At 39.2% G+C, this 17,374-nt stretch overlaps 1 protein-coding gene and 1 long non-coding RNA gene across 6 annotated transcripts in view; one reads left to right on the plus strand and one right to left on the minus strand.

Moving 5' to 3' along the window:
- Positions 1-5,799, plus strand: part of ROS1 (ROS proto-oncogene 1, receptor tyrosine kinase) — a 116,335-nt gene extending 110,536 nt beyond the window's left edge. For all 5 annotated transcript variants that reach the window (XM_019418182.2, XM_053904536.1, XM_053904538.1 and 2 more), the window contains one exon: positions 2,315-5,799. In XM_019418182.2, coding sequence (XP_019273727.2) covers positions 2,315-2,625 — 311 coding nt within the window. In that variant the 3' untranslated portion in view covers positions 2,626-5,799. The remainder of the gene's footprint in view (positions 1-2,314) is intronic.
- Positions 1-17,374, minus strand: part of LOC109248463 (uncharacterized) — a 34,013-nt gene that overhangs the window by 15,318 nt on the left and 1,321 nt on the right. The window lies entirely within an intron of this gene.

The following is a 17,374-nucleotide window of genomic DNA, read 5'->3' on the forward strand; positions in this document are numbered from 1 at the left end:
CTCCCTTAGTCCTTTGACGTTGTTTCTTGTCCTCATATTTCCACTTAAATTAATTCCAAATAAACCCAGCCTGGGTGTACATCAGGGCCAAATGCAGGTGTCACCTTCCTTAGCGACACACATTTGGATGCTCTTTTGCTGGAAGGATGATAAGGACAAAGGAAGGAGCATCATCTGTGGCCTGAAATGTTTCTGATTTGTAAAATACGATATGTTCTGAAAGAACAGTAATATTTCTTTTTAAAAATTTTTTAATGGTTATTTTTGAGAGAGAGAGAGAGAGAGAGAGAGAGAGAGAGAGAATGAGTCAGGGGAGGGGTCAGAGAGAGAGGGAGACAGAGAATCAGAAGCAGGCTCCAGGCTCTGAGCTGTCAGCACAGAGCCCTACGTGGGGCTTGAACTCATGGACCATGAAATCATGACCTGAGCTGAAGTCAGATGCTTAACCAACTGAGACACCCAGGCATCCCCAAGAACAGTAATATTTCTGATCATAAATTTTTTTTTTAGGTACTGACACTCAGAAGTTGAAAAGCACTGATCAAAAACCATCCCCATAATACACATTTATATATTTATGTTTAGACTGTGTATTTGTCCCTTTTGATTACCTAGAATCTTGTGAAATGTTTCAGAAGCTCTGCTGTTAGGTTTCAGCAAGAGTTCTTGTACTTTTCTCTGTAAAAAGGTCAGTCTTTAAGTAAAGAAGACAAAATAATATGAGCATAATTGTGAAGAAGGCCGATTACCCTCTGGCTGCCCATGTTTCTGCTGCCGCCCTGACCCCACACACATGTCCAGAGTCTTCTTTCAAGGACTCCTACAGGGCACACTGCCCACCCACCTGATTCCTCCTCACAGAGAACAGCAGCTCTGCCCTCCCACTGGGGAGGGTGAATATGGGGACACAATCTGGATTCAAATTACAGCTGTGTGACCTTAGGCAAATTATTTAGCCCCTCTGTGCCTCAGTTTCCTTAACTGTTAAACAGGGATAATACTAGCATTTATTTAATAGAAGAATGAGTAAATATATGTATATAGTTTATTTTTTTTATTAAAAATTTTTTTTAACATTTATTTATTTTTGAGACACAGAGAGACAGAGCATGAACGGGGGAGGGGCAGAGAGAGAGGGAGACACAGAATCGGAAGCAGGCTCCAGGCTCTGAGCCATCAGCCCAGAGCCCCATGCGGGGCTCGAACTCACGGACCGCGAGATCGTGACCCGAGCTGAAGTCGGACGCTTAACCGACTGAGCCACCCAGGTGCCCCTATATGTATATAGTTTAGAACAGTGCCTGGTATGTAGTACGTACTCTATGTTAACAACAACAATAATAATCACTATTATCTTTCATGTTATTTTCCCTCTCCCTCAACTCTGTCATCAAAACTTGCCAGGCCTACCCATTCCCTGTCAGCCCTATGAGGTCATAAGCATGCTGGTGTATGTATTTGCTAATTAGTATTAACGTACCTTATCCCAGGGAGATAGTTGAGGGGGACCAGGCACACCAGTCCATACTTGGTGTTCTCCTTTCCTTGAATGTTCTCCCTCAGATATCCACGTGTCCAATTCTCTCACTTAATTCAGGTTTCTACTTGAATTTTACCTTGCTAGAGAGGTCTTCGCTGACATTTCATCTAAAATAGCAGCCCCCTCCACCCCCCCACCATTATTTTCTCGTTCCGTTTTTCTGCCAAATTTTCCTTCATAGTGCTCATCACCCCCTGACATAGGCTTAGTTGTCTGTTAGTTTATTGTCTGTCTCCTCCCATCAGAATGTAAACCCCAAAGAGGGACAACTTTTTTTTGTCCATTCTTGCCTCATCGATACCTAGAACACAGCCTGGCATGTGGTAGGCATCTGATAAATATTATCTTAATAAATGACTAAATTACTTAATCTTTAATTTAAAGGGGGGTATTTTAGCCAGCAGGATGGAAACATAAGCACTTCAGACAAAAAAGCCAACATAAGGGCACTTAATTCCTATCACCAAGGCGGTGACCTGTTCAGTTTGGTAGAGTTATCATCTCTGAGCTCTCACCACCTTTTACATATTCCTTTATTACATACAGCACACCTTGTCATCTATAGTAATATTTCTGCTCCTCTAGGAGACTATGATAGCTTCAAGGACAAGGAGCATGTCTTGCTTATTTTTGTATTCTCTTGGTGGCCCTCATAAATGCTTGCTGAGCCCATGCGTAAGGTTGGCATTGTTACAATTCCTGAACAGTCTGTATATTACAGATACAGAAGTCAAATAGATAGTAGCATAACTTTTACATTTTTTTTTTTCACAGATGAAGATGGCAGTGTGATCTGTTTGAATTCAGGTGACGTTATGTCAGTTGCTTTAATGGAAGCCAAGAACCAAGAAGGGTTAAACTATATGGTACTTGCTACAGAGTGTAGCCAAGGTGAAGGAAATTCTGAGGGTCCTCTAGGCTCCAAGGAATCTGAATCCTGTGGTCTGAGGAAAGAAGAGATGGAACCACATGCAGACAAAGATATCTGCCAAGAAAAACAAGTGGCTTACTGCCCTCCTGGCAAGCCCGAAGGCCTGAACTATGCCTGTCTCACTCACAGTGGATATAGAGATGGGTCTGATTAATAGCTCTGTTTGGGAAATGCAGGGCTGAGATAAACACTCCCATTAAGTAGTTACTGAAAGAAAACCCTGGTAGAACGATAGCTGTTGTGGTAGTCCATGACTCCAAATTAACACTGAAAAGTTCCTGAATTCCTGAATTCTTGGTTCCAAGAGCCATTTGATTTCAACTTTGGCAATCCCCATAACAACTGCCTAACCTTCAGTAGAATTCTGACGTGAACCACTAAACATCGGAAAGCTTAGGAAGACTCAAGACTCTGGAAGGAAACTGCTCCCCTTCTCCCCTGAGGTCCCTTAGTCCATTGCTCACCCTTCAGTCTGGGCTGCACCAGAAGCATCTTGGTTAGATGGGGAGAGACCAAATAGCTATGTTTACAGACCTGAAGGAGGGGGATGAAGAGTGTGCTCAGGGGGCCGACTGAACTACAGATTATCCCCAAAGGATGTATATATATACATGAGGAAATGACTAAATAACTCTACATCTACAGAAGGAACCAGCATCTAGGACATGAGAAATCATTTGGAAAGCTATCACTATAAAATAATTGTCTTTATGACTACTCTAAAATACTTTGTATTTTGGAGGCTTGGAACAGTAGCTTCTACTGAGCATAGGACCATGAAGATCACTCTAAATCCTAAGGTTTAGCATTCCACGGACTTTGGGTTGTATAAAAATAGCTCTGTGACTGTGTGCTGCTATGGAAATTCGCTAATATCGAGAATCGTTTTTATTTGCCAAGTGTGTCTTACACATAAAATACTTATGATTACATTTAGTATCGAGTATCCTTAAATATAAATGACTATATGATGTTAATTTAAGCTCTATGATTTTTAAAAATACATGAAATAATACATATCGAAATGAGAACTATTAAAAACATTTCTTCAGAGAAACACTCTGATTTGAAGCCAATCTTTTTTTTTTTTTTTTTTTTTGCAGTTACCCACTTAAATCTGAATGCCTCAAGTACTCTAGCAGCAACATTAATGAAAGCATTCTGTTTGTTATTCCACTGCAGTATACAGGATGCTTGCTAGATGTAGAAAACACTTGGATTATAAAATTTGCTAAAAGCCACTCCTGGAAGAGGATCACCTATGCATCTCCACTTTGGATCATTTAGTTCATTTTGTAACTTGCTTACGGCCTGAGAAGCTGCACGGATAATTGGCTGTGTGGTGAGGAACACAGGGAAGTCAATGTGTGAGTTCTGTGGCGAACAGCCCCCAAATAAAGGTCCAGGATCTGTGGCCCCTGCTACATCTGTTATTCCACTGAACGGGGCAGGATATTTTCTGTCTAATCTTCTGATGTTCTAGTGGACATTTATCATTCTTTTTGATAGCCTGGCATATGACGCCCCTTCCCTTGTTGGAGGGTTCCTCCACCTTTATCTCCTGGGTGGGAGCTATGTTCCATTTGCTTCCCCAAGATCTCTTGCAGCAAGAAGGCAGGCATGTGACCCCCACCACTCAGACACCCCCACCACAAGCTTCTAAAACTGAGAGGTAAGGAAGCAAAGAAATAGGGACCACAGTGGTGGTTGGTGGCAATTGCAGCTGGTCTGATTCCTGGCATCCGGTGTCCAGGGCCAGGAGAGTCTGCAGAGCAAATCTGGAGCCTGGTGCTTCTAGCAGTCGGGGTAGCCAGATTAGACTGGTTCTGCTGTCTGTTTTGAGCCAGTGCTCCTGGCTCTAGTCTGGCTCTCAAGCCCTCTCTGGTGATTCTGTGAGTTACCCTCAGATCCTTTTAAGAAATGCTTTTCTTTTAAATCAACCAGAGTCTGTTTCTGTTGCTTGCAGCCGGGACTTTTGCTCCGCCAGTGGTATGGACCTTTATTTTGGAAGACACAAAGAAGTCAGAAGTGTATAGAAGAATTGGATTTTCAGTCCATGTGCATCACAATTTGGACAACAGAGAAATTCATAGAATGTCTGAGGGGATATCTTTTGAGAGAGAGACAGAGAGAGCGAGCAGGGGAGGGGCAGAGAGAGAGAATCCCAAGAAGGCCCTACACTGTCAGCATGGAGCCCAATGCGGGGCTCAAACTCACAAACTGTGAGATCACGACCTGAGCCAAAATCACGAGGCAGATGCTTAACTGACTGAGCCACCCAGGAAGCCCGTCTTACCTTCATTTTAAATTGTTCAAGGAAAAGAAATAATTCATAAGGAAGAGTGAGTTGCAAATGAAAAATATTGTTCGCAAACAACAACAAAACACAACAGAGAAAAACAGACTCATAATTATAGAGAACAAACTAGTGGCTGCCAGAGGGGAGGGGGGCAGAGGGAAATAGATGAAGGGGATTGACAGGTACAAAAAAGAAAAGAAATAAATATTGTTAATGATTTAACATTGCCAACTGGACAAAGATTTACCTAGATAAAATGAATATGTTGATATAATTCTGATGAAAATGCTTTACTTGAAACGCTCTTAAGACAAGAGCCTGTTCCTGGGCCCAGATGTGCTGTCTGTTGTTTACCCATACTGGTTTTGCCTGGCCTACTGGAACTCCTTACCTATTTTTTTCTTGTCTAAATCCCAGTCGTCAAGTAGGATCAGCTCATATTGCCAAGTTTTTGGAAGGGCTTGTCCCTAACTCCTTCTCTTCTCCCTTCTCAGAATTACTGTTGTCCTTCTCGTCTTCACATCTCATTTAGCAGTAACCAGATTTATTTCCATCCAATTTCTATGTATCTTACCAATTGGAATAAATTGCAAGCTCTCTGAAGTCAAGGTGATGTCTTTTAACCCTTTGTATCTTCTCTAAGCCAAAATAGGTGTTCATGTTTAATGGATTAATTGATTTTCTCATCACCCTTTTACAACACATTTCATGACAAGTCTTTACTTGTAGCTTTTAGAAAGGATCACAGAAAATTGGTCTAATGCCATGGGGGACTCAAGAGGATTCTTTTGATCTTGAGTCATCTCCTAAGACCTAGATAGAGTATAGAAGAAGGTAGGAGACTGCTTTGTGGTTCAGATCAGACTTAGGCAAGTCCTGAAATTCTGGAAGCCCTTGAAATGATGGTGAACATATGCTAAAGGAGGCAAAAATTTATTTTACCACTATCAGTTTCTTCCCTGTCTCAAATGGCCTGTTATTCTCATAATGGCCTTTATGAGTGTGGAATAAATGTTAAGGTGCTCTTGACTTCTGTTTGACCTTCTTTCCTTGGTAAAATGAAAAGCCCATCTAATTTTGCTTTTTACAGTTGATCAGGGCTACAGTACGCCTGAACCAGATGACCTATCCCAATCCTTCCAGGCTTCTTCACAATCAGCAGAAGAATCAAGGGGCCAAAATATACCACCCAAACTCTACTGAAAATATTTTAGGGTATTTCCTTTCAACTTGTTTTGTTTCCTTCCTCCATGTGAGCTTATGTTCTTGGCTGAAGTAGTTCTATCTCTTCTGTTTTTGCTTTTGTTTTTCATTTAACATTACTGTGTATGCTCTCCCCTTACAGTTTTTTTTTTTGTAAATGTTTCTAATGGCTCCATAAAATCTCTTAGGATGGATATGTTGTGGTTTATTGCTGCCTTGTAGATCTGCTCATTCATTCATTCACTCATTCAATATTTTTTTGTTTATTTATTTATTTGAGAGAGACAGAGATAGCACAAGTGGGGAAGGGAGAGAGAGAGATAGGGAGAGAGAATCCCAAGCAGGCTCTGTGCTGCCAGTGCAGAGTCTGACGCAGGGCTCGAACTCACGAAACTTTGAGATCATGACCTGAACCAAAACCAAGAGTCGATAGTTAATCTACTGAGCCATCCAGGCGTCCCACATTCAATATTTTTTGAGTGCTTACATATAGCAAGCATTGTTATAGGCACTATACTAGAGTAATAAATGAAGCAAAGTCTCTGTCTTGATGGAGATTATGTTCTAGCATTCTAGCTGGGGGAGAAGACATAATGAGTAAACCAAAACATATATGACAATACACTAAAAGTGTCTTACACCATGGTCAAGTGGAATTTATTCCAGAGATCCAAGGATGTTTCAATATCCACAAAGCAGTCAATGTGACACACAACATTGACAGAATGGAGGATAAAAATCATATAATCATCTCAATAGATGCAGAAAAAACATTTGACAAAATTTGACATCCATTTATGATAAAAACTCACAACAAAGTGAGTATGGAGGAAATGTACGTGAACATAATAAAGACTATTTATAGCCAGCCCACAGCTGGCTCATACTCAATGGTGAAAAGCTAAAAGCTTTTCCTCTAAGATCGTAAACAAGACAAGGATGTCCACTCTCACCACTTTTGTTCAACCTAGTATCGGACGTCCTAGCCAGAACAATTAGTCAAGTAAAGGAAATAAAAGGCACCCAAATTGGGAACAAACAAGTAAAACTGTCACTGTTTGCAGATGAGATGATATTATATATAGAAAACACTAAGTACTCTATCAAAATACTGCCAGAACTAATAAACAAATTCAGTAATGTTGCAGGATACAAAAATCAATACACAAAATCTGTTGTGTTTTTTACACTAATAACAAACTATCGGGAAGAGAAATTCATGCAATTTGCAATTGCATCAAAAAGAATAAGATACCTAAGTATAAATTTAGCCAAGGAGGTGAAAGACCTGTATATTTAAAACAAGACATTAGTGAAACAAACTGAAGAAGACATAAATAAATGGAAAGATATTCTGTGCTTAGGGATTTGAAGAATTTATATTATTAAAAATATCCATATTACCCAGAGCAATATATAGACTCAATGCAATCCCTATCAAAATTCCAGTGGTATTTTTTACAGCACAAACAATGCTAAAATTTGTGTGAAGCCACAGAACTCCAAATACCCAAGGAAATTTTAAAAAAGAAAAAATCTGGAGGCATCATGCTTCTTACTTTCAAACTATATTACAAAGCTATAGTAATTAAAACAATATGATAGTGGCACAAAACCGGACACATAGATCAATGGAACAGAACAGAGAGACACACATACATGGTTGATTAATTGATGACTAAGAAGACAAGAACATACAATGGAGAAAAGACAGTCACTTCAATAAAGGTGTTAGGAAAATTGGACAGCCACATGCAAAAGACTGGAACTGGACCACTACTTACACAATGGATTAGAAAATGGATTAGAGACTTGAATATAAGACCTGAAACCATAAAACTAGAAGAAAACATAGGCAGTAATCTCCTTGACATAGGTCTTGTTGATGATTTTTTGAATCTGACACCAAAAGCAAAAGCAACAAAAGCAAAAATAAACAAATGGAACTACATGAAAGTATAAAACTCCTGGACAAAAAAGGAACCCATCAACAAAATGAAAAGACAACCTATTGAATGGGAGAAGATTATTGCAAATTGTATATCTGATAAGGGGCTAATATCCAAAATATACAAAGAACTCATACAGCTCAATAGCTCAAAGACAATCTGGGTAGAAGAATTTGCAATGACATGGATGGAGCTAGAGGGTATAACTCTAGGCAAAATAAGTTAAAGAAAGACAAATACCATATGATTTCACTCATATGTGGAATTTAAGAAACAAAACAAATGAGCAAAGGGCAAAAAGAAAACGAGACAAATCAAGAAACAGACTCTTAATTGTAGAGAACACACTCATGGTCAACAGAGGAGAGGGGGTAGGGGAATGGGTGAAATAGGTGATGGGGATTAAGGAGGGCACTTGTCATGATGAGCACTGGGTGCTGTACGGAATTGTTGAATCACTATATCGTATGCCTAAAGCTAATATAACCCTGGATATCAATCAACTGGAATTAAAATAAAAACTGAAAAAATGGGCAGAAGATCTGAATAGACATTTTTCCAAAGAAGACATATACAGATGGCCAACAGGTACATGGAAAGATGGGAAATCATTAACCATCAGGGAAATGAAAATCAAAACCACAGTAAGATATCATTTCTGTTAGAATGGCTATTATCAAAAAGACAAGAACAAGTGTTGGCAAAGATAGGGAAGAAATGTAACCCTTATGCACTGTTGATGGGGATGTAAGTTGGTACAACCCCTACGGGAAAGGGTATGGAGGTTCCTCAAAAAATTAAAAACATAACTACCATTTGATCCAGCAATTCTCTTCTGGGTATTTATCAGAAGAAAACGAAAACACTAATTGGAAAGATGTATGCATGCCTTGTTCAACGCAGCATTACTTACAATAGCCACGCTATGGAAAGAACCTAAATGTCCATTGCCATTTATGGTAACATAGATTGACCTTGAGGGCATTATGCTAAGTGAAACAAACCAGACAGAGAAAGAAAAATATTGTACGATCTTTCTTTTTTTTTTTTTTAATTTTTTGATCTTTATTTTTGGAGAGAAGTAGAGACTGAGTGTGAGTGGGGGAGGAATAGAGAGAGAGGGAGACACAGAATCCAAAGCAGGCTCTAGGCTCTGAGCTGTCAGCACAGAGCCCCATGCAGGGCTTGAACTCACAGACTGTGAGATCATGACCTGAGCCAAAGTCAGATGCTCAACTGACTGAGCCACCCAGGCGCCCCTGTACGATCTTTCTTATTTGTGAACTCTTAAAAAAAGAAAAAGAGAGAGAGAAAAAAAACTCAAGCTCATAGATACAGAGAACAGATTGGTGTTTGCAAGAGGTGGGAGTGAGGAACCAGGAAAGATAGTGAACTGTTTTGCGGGGGAGGGGTTTAAAGAAATTGAATAAGATTTTTTTTTTTTTTTTACAAAAGTGTAATTTTTCAAAAGTAAAAAGGGAATGAGGACTAAAAGGAAACAAGTTTAGCAGTAAGGATTTTTTTAAATGAAAGAAAAATCTAAGAATGTACACTTGATGATAAGATGGGAAATAAGTTTGACTTGAATTGATATCTTATACCATATTGAGGAGAGTAAAAAACTAAAAATAAAAGCATTACATATCAAAAGAACATTTGCTTCCTGATATTATAGCTGCCTGTATGGTCTACTTTTTTTTTTTTTTTTTTTTTTTTACCTTTCCTCTGAATGGCAAGGTAACAGACAGCAATAGTAGAGAGAAGCAGCAGAAAATAGCTGAGAGTGAAAAAGAGAGGTCATATTATTATTCAACTCAATTATTTGATTTACTTTAAAAAACACCCTTTAAAACTGTCCTTTTATGTGTTCAGTATGTTCTCCTTAAGGTTTCATATTGGTCAATATTCTGAGGCAGAGAACAGATTCCACTCTAGACAATTTTGAATAAAAGGATTTATTACAGCATGTCAGATGGCTTTTCAGAATTGAGATGGTTGAATAGAACTCTGTAGAATGAAATTCCAGAATCTATTTCCAGGTCTGTACCGCAGAACCAGGCTGCTAAAGAAGCTGCTTCTCTTACCATGATCAGGAAACTGCTTGTCAAATCCGGAGGCGTCCCTTCTTATGCATATAAACACAGGGCTTCCTCAGTCGGAGCTGCTAAATTAGCTGCAGTTATTGGTTCTGGAACAACATCGCTCCAATCAGGAAACTTCCTGTAGCAAAATCAGAAAGCTTCAGGGTCCCACATCATGCCACTTTTTCTAGAATTAAGAAACCATTTCTGCCAAATCAACAAGCCTTAGAGACAGAGTGTGGCAGCAGAACTTTGCCACATTTGCTAGAACACCCATTGATAAAATATGTGCCCAACATCCCATTTATCTCAGCTCAAATTTCAAGTGTCATGTGATTGCCTCTGATATAGAACCTGAATAAAACCTGGATCACCAGCTGAGCATGAATTGGAGAAACATTTGTTTTAGCTTTTGGCTCTCCACAGAAAAGGGAAGTCACAAGAGAAGAAAACTGGATTACATATTCTGAGCCAAACCTCCATAACTACATTAGACTTCATTCTAACTTCTCCCCATTCATCTTTGAAAAATTCAAACTGTTTTTTGTTGTTATACAGAGAATTATATTTTTTGTCCATTTTGAGCATAGTCCCAATAGTCTAGAACATTCCTACTATAAGTAAGTGCTTAATAAATATCTCTTTTATTGTATATGTATGTGTGTGTGTGTGTGTGTGTATGTGTGTGTGTATGTGACATATATGATATGTCAGAGAATGTTGAGTGCTAATAGAACTATGAATCAGGGGATGAGACATAGCTAGAGGGAGAGAAAGTGAAGGCAGTTGTTATTTTATGTATGATAGCCAGGGAAGGCCGCTTTGATAAAGAGATACTTAAAGACCTGAAATAAATAAAATAGTAGCCATATGACTATATCATAGAGGGAAAAGCAAATTCAAAAGCTCCCTGAAATGGAAGCCTGCGTGGCCCGAGAAAGAAATAGCACCAGGGTCGGGGATGACTTGAAGGAAGAGGGTGTGGGGCTGGTGGTTACATCATGCAGGCCATGGTAAGCCATTAGGAGGACTTTGGTCTTTTCCCTGCATGTGATAGAAGACGCGGAAGAGTTCTGAGCAAACAAGAGCTATAGCGTGACCTAGGCTTTGAAAGGATCGTTCCAGATGTGTGGAGAGAAGTCTGAGAGTAGGGTGGGGCTGAGAGGTAGAAGCAGCAAGATCAGCTACAATCTATGAGCCAGCAGGCAAGAGATGATGATGACTTGGCCGTGAAGGTGATGAAGCAGCGGTGAAAGTGACGGAAGTGGTTGCCTTTGGGTTTTTGGAAGGCTTCGCTGGTGAATTCGATAGAGGGTACAGGAGAAGAAAGCTTACGACGTTAACCTGAGCAGTAGGAAGAATGGAAGTTGTCACTTACTCGGGTGCGGGAGGCTGCCGGAGAGCCGATCATGTTGAGAGGTGGGGTGGCGAGCAGAGGTTCAGTTGGGGTGTGTTCGCTCTGAGATGGTTGTTAGATATCTCTGGGGAGAGGCTGAGTGTGCAGGTGGAGAGGGATGAAGGAGGGGGGACTCGGGGTCAAGAGTTGTCAGTATGTACAGAACGTTGAGACTAGCCAGGAGACTGGCTCAGCTCAGCCAGGGCCTCATGTAAATAAGAGAGAACATCTAAGCATGAGGCCAGAGTCACTCCATATTTAGATATTAGGGAGCAAAGGAAAGACTAGCAGAGACTGAGAAGGAAGACTCAGAAGAGTAGTATGAAGATCAAGAAAGTGGAATCCTGGAAACCAAGTGAAAAAAGTGTTTGAAGAAGGATGGAATTATGAACTGTGTCAAATATTATTGATAAGGAAGGTAGCCTTATGGACCAGCTTGTCCAGGATAGTCCCCCTGTATGCCTTCATCCTCGATTAATTACTACCAGTGTCCCTTTCACGCTTGAAAGTGATCTTGTTCAGACCATAAATTGTATGGTGCCCTGTGGTGGACGTGGAGGTGTGCTATTTGGATCATCTTTCAAGAGAACCTGCTATCGGGAGCATGGCTAATTGACACCTCCAGCTGCTGTACTTTCAGATCTACTGTGACATTTATGCCAGGTCATGCTTCCCTCAGGCCATTTCCCTCCAATGACTGAATACGGAGGAGTACCAAAAATGTGCCATTCCTGCCCAATGTGGACGTTACTGGCCGCTAACCGGCCATTTTGACTTGGGGACTTTCTTTCAGTTCAGCTGAGACTTTCCCAGAATTGTACTGTAATCGAAGGTTCTTTTCTATCCCATCCTCCTTTCTCTCTCTCCTTGAAAGGTGTCAGGCCAAGTGGGAACCTCTGAAACTCCGGCCCTCCTAGTTTCCCTCCCCTGGCCGAGTCGAAACAAAGTCAAATAAAAAGTCAAAACCCAGCGGATGACAGCGGTTAGTGCCATCATTAAAGATCTAAAGGTTGCAGGGTTCGTTTCTGTCGTATTGCTATTTAATTCACCAGAGGTCCTACAGAAACTGCATGGCTCCTGGAAAAGAACAAGCATACCCAGAGTTAAATCAAATAGAGCTCCAATTATAGTTGCTCTGCCAGATGTAGTATCTTTGCTAAGACATATTAATAAGGCCTCCAGCACGTGGTATGTGTCTTGGCATCTGCTTATCAGAAAATCATAACTGGTGTATCACCCTATTGATGAGACAGGTAAAAGGATTACTGAGAACTGATCTTTAGATTTAGACATAGGGAGCTAACCGATGGCCTTGACTGTTGCATATGTAGAGTAAACTTAGAGTGGGTAAACGGAAAATGAATAAGTAAATGGAGAGAGCAAGAAGATGACTCATGTCAGGTGTTTTGTCATTTAAAGGGAACAGAGAAATAACTGGAAGGAGATGGGGTTAAGGGAGTTTTTTGTTTTGTTTTGTTTTCGTTTTTATAAAGGCAGGAATATTGCAACCCGTTTTGTATTAGTGGGAATGATCCAGTAGAGGGGGCAGACTGATGATACAGGGAGAAGAGACGGTAATTGTTGAAGTGATGTCCTGAGCACAAGGAGTGGGAAACAAGCGAAGAAAAATGATATTTGACCCTAACTGGCTCCTACTAAAAGTGGTGAGCTCCCCACTCCTTTTAACAAAAGGATTTTCTTTACCGAAGCAGGCTTCCAGATAGTTTTCCTTTCCTTTTCTTTTTTTTTTTTAAACTTTTACTTCAAACTTCAGCTGAACTTATATTTTTAAATTCACTTGCACCTAATAAAATATAAAAAATTAATGCAATAATTTGAGTGTGTTTTTCACAAAATAATTGGTGGTACCTGCCCAATGTATTTAATATCTAGTTAAGGAGGTAAAGAATATTACAACTCAAGGGTGAATGGGATGATCTTTAGGGTTACCGCAACCTCTTAAATTCTGAACTTTTGTCCCAAGAGGTTAGAAAATAAATGCCAAGTGAATGTCACAGACATTAGGTGGGAAGAGTCCTGATAAAGACGAGAATACTCACCGGGTCTGGGGTGGAGACAAGGCTGCACAGAAGAGGCAGAACTTGTTAGACTTTGGAGAAGAGATAACATTTGGGTAACAGGGTAGTTAGAGTGAAGGTTTTCTAATACAGCAGGAGGTAGGAATTCACAAGGAATTTACAATTCCATGGAAGTGTGGAATATGATAAAACATTGCAGACTGCTCTAACCCAGAACAGTCAACTAGAGTTGTGTTTAGGTACTGTTAATTTCTACATTGTGCATTGTTGAGCTGAAGGTGAGTTTGATGTCCTCCTGAAAACTGAGACAAAGTAGCTCTAACTTCATTCTGAGTGTTGCTATGGATACACAGGACAAGAAAGCACAAGAAGTAGATCAGAAAATGAAAAGACAACATACAAAGTATTTTCTCTCATGTCACTTGTAGGACTTTTCTGTTTATGTTAAGGAGAAAAAGAATAAACGGTGTGTAACTGAGTTCAAATTAGAAATTCCTCTAATAAAGGAGGTGACAAAAATTAAATATGGACTCTAAAATAGCAGTAAGAAATGTTCTCATAAGCTTTTAGGACCCGAAAAATTACACACTATTAAACTGTGTAATTTTGTTTTATTTTAACATTTAATGTATTGCCCTTATTGCTGTTCTGTAACATAGGGAGATTCAGTGGTACCTGTATTTTCTTTTTTCTCCCAAGACCTAAAGACTATGTTAACTTGCGGCCTGATACATTTTGTGGCTGGAAAGCATTGTTTATTTTTCCTTTTTAGTTCCAATACATTTTATACCTCAGGCAAAAAAGGGAGATGGCAGTATCCCAATGGTGGATTTAAAAATTTTTGGATCATATTTATAATAACACCACTCCTTAAATATCAAATAACCAGACATCTCAAACTTCAATGCAAGATGAAGGTGTCAGTATTAGTAACTTTTATTTATTAACTGCATAGTTTGGAACTGTTAAACATAAAATTGTGAATAATTTTCCTTCTCACCAATTCCAATTGAATACAGTTTCATTGTGGTTTTCCCTCGGGGTATAAATCTGACATTTCCCTAGACTCTTCTGTTATTCCTTTAAAAAAGTGCAAGCAAAGGGCGCCTGGGTGGCTCAGTTGGTTGAGCGTCCGACTTCGGCTCAGGTCATGATCTCACGGTTCGTGAGGGTTCTGTGCAGACAGCTTGGAGCCTGGAGCCTGCTTTGGATTCTGTGTTTCCCTCTTTCTCTGCCCTTCCCCCCTCTCACGCTCTGTCTCTCTCTCTCTCTCAAGAATAAAACATTAAAAAAAACTCTCTTTTTAAAGTGCAAGCAAAAAAAATGTGTTCTTAGAAGCCTTTGACAAGGAAGAACAAATATCATAAGCTCTATTCTGTATGTTTGTTACCAAAATCTGTCCATCAGTTTCTGGGTATGGAGGAGAAATTGCCTGAAGTAAAAACAGGATTTCACACTCCACCAAGCAAGGTGGGATAACTCTAATAATACAGAACCTTTAGGCAGTGCTTCTTAAGATATCAGAAACTCCATAAAAAAAAGCAGGTACAATATAAAAAAAAAGTCATATGATACTAGATGAAAAACATCCGATCATTTTGTGGGATGCATAACACATTGCGTAAAATGTGGTAGATGAAGAAAAAAAGAAATACTATTGCACCTAGTAAAACTAAACAGCAGCGACAACAAAATACATATTTTTGTTTTCCATCCCATTTCATGATAGTGCCATTATTGGCACAGGGCCAGTAACGTAGTTGCCAAAAATAAGGGCAAGGCTATAGCAATGAGAATTAGCTGGAAAAGAAATAAGCTTATGACATTCCCATTATTATAATTGTTGATTTGAGCCATTGTGTGTTTGAAATTTTAAGATGTGTTATTTGCTTTGCCCGAGTGAGAACTATTTTTATTTCAAGCATTCTAAAGAAGTTTCTAAATTATAAGAGTATTTTACTAGTTGTAAATACACATAAAGACCAAAGCATAGATCCCATAAATAAATGTTGGTAAAAATTTCTACCTGGTAACTAGGTCATGAGAGTCACACAAATATTGATTAGGAATCAAAACATTTTAATTCTTTAGTTTTGTTTTCCAAAAATTTAGTTTACCTTCAACCTAAATTTCCTTATATGTAATAATTATATATTTATTGATTTATACGGTTTGGGTAGGAAACGATGGGTAGGAAATGATGATGACAGAGGAGGACAGTTTGAACAAAATGACTTTAGCCATCTGAAATAGTGGGAGATAAGTAGAACCAGAGATCACCAGGATTTTATAAGAACACAACAAAAGAATAAAAAATCTGCTGCTGCTCTTTCAGGAGGAACTGAATGAGTTCCAGTAAGGCATTGGAAGTGTGGACATCTTATTTTTGTTCTATAGGACTGGGTTCTGTAAGAGTATATTGGAAAACTCCTAGAGGTACTCTAACTTGAGGTAGATATGACATTAATTTGTGGAGAACTTGAGATTTTTCTCTTATTGAGTTAAACTTGTTTCTTTTAAGTGAAAAACTCCAAATAAAGGTTAACATTTTACCCAAGTAGTAAGTGTCCTAGTAAATTTGATATATATATATATATATATATATATATATCAAATATATATATATATATCAAATATATATATCAAGTATATATATATCAAGTATATATATATATATATATATATTTCTGTAAATATGTTCCTCTAAACAGTAATACTTTGGTAAAACTATTTTACTCTGAACACAATACTTTGGTGAAACCATTTTACTCTTTCCTCCTAAAAGAGAATCTGTGTCTTCTTAAAGTGAGGTTGGATTAGCAGAATCCCTTCTGCCAACTCTGCCCGAGGCCACTCTGCCTGGACTCAATGTTTATGCTGGGGTTCAGGTGAAGGCTGGAAACAACTGGGAGCTGTTCCTGAAGGCTGCTTTGCCTTTTTAGGGTATGAGGGTCTCTCTGTTTGGGATAACGTGATTGACAGCTCCACTCCAGCTCCAATTAGCACTCTATAATTTATTAGCTTCTGCTTTCAGATTATGCGTTAACTTTACAAATATTTCAGCCACGGAACCAGCAGCTATCAAGTGTCTCTTTCCTGATCCAGCCCGCTGGGGCTGGAGTGAAATACAAGGAAAGAGCGGTACAGTTGGTCTGTCAAGTGAGAATAATCATTTGTGTCTGTGCCTGTCTGAGGGCACGGTGTCTCTGATTTCCCTTTAGGCCTGCATCAGTGTGTGTGTGTGTGTGTGTGTGTGTGTGTGTGTGTGTGTGTATGTGTGTGTGTGTGTGTGAAAGAGAGAGAAAGATTTGTAGATAGATTCTGTTGTGAGGAGACCATATTTATATTGTTAGAGTTTAATTTATTCATGGGGAAATGGGAAATTTATGTTTGCTTAACCATGTTGCTTGTATAAATGTCAAAACTTCAGTTATGTATAAACAGCAAATCTAATAATGATACTGCCTTCAGGACATTTATTCCTTTACTCCAGATTTTAGGAATATGTAATAAATAATGAATAATATTAATTCCTAAAAGTCTTGCAAGGAAAATGGAATATATAGAGTATGGACTTTGATAAGTATGATCAAAATGTGAATTATTTGCAGGTATATTATTAACAGAGTTAATGCAATTTTTTTTAACGTTTTTTAAATTTATTTTTGAGACAGAGAGAGACAGAGCATGAACGGGGGAGGGGCAGAGAGACAGAGGGAGACACAGAATCGGAAGCAGGCTCCAGGCTCTGAGCCATCAACCCAGAGTCCGACGCGGGGCTCGAACTCACGCATCGCGAGATCATGACCTGAGCCGAAGTCGGACGCCTAACCGACTGAGCCACCCAGGCGCCCCAGTTAATGCAATTTTATAAACGAATCTTAGTTTTTTTGGTTTCATTTATTTTTTTTAAAGTTTATTTATTATTGAGAGAGA

This window comes from Panthera pardus, unplaced genomic scaffold, assembly GCF_024362965.1.
Source record: "Panthera pardus isolate Hobbes unplaced genomic scaffold, ASM2436296v1 HiC_scaffold_17, whole genome shotgun sequence".
Lineage (NCBI taxonomy): Eukaryota > Metazoa > Chordata > Mammalia > Carnivora > Felidae > Panthera > Panthera pardus.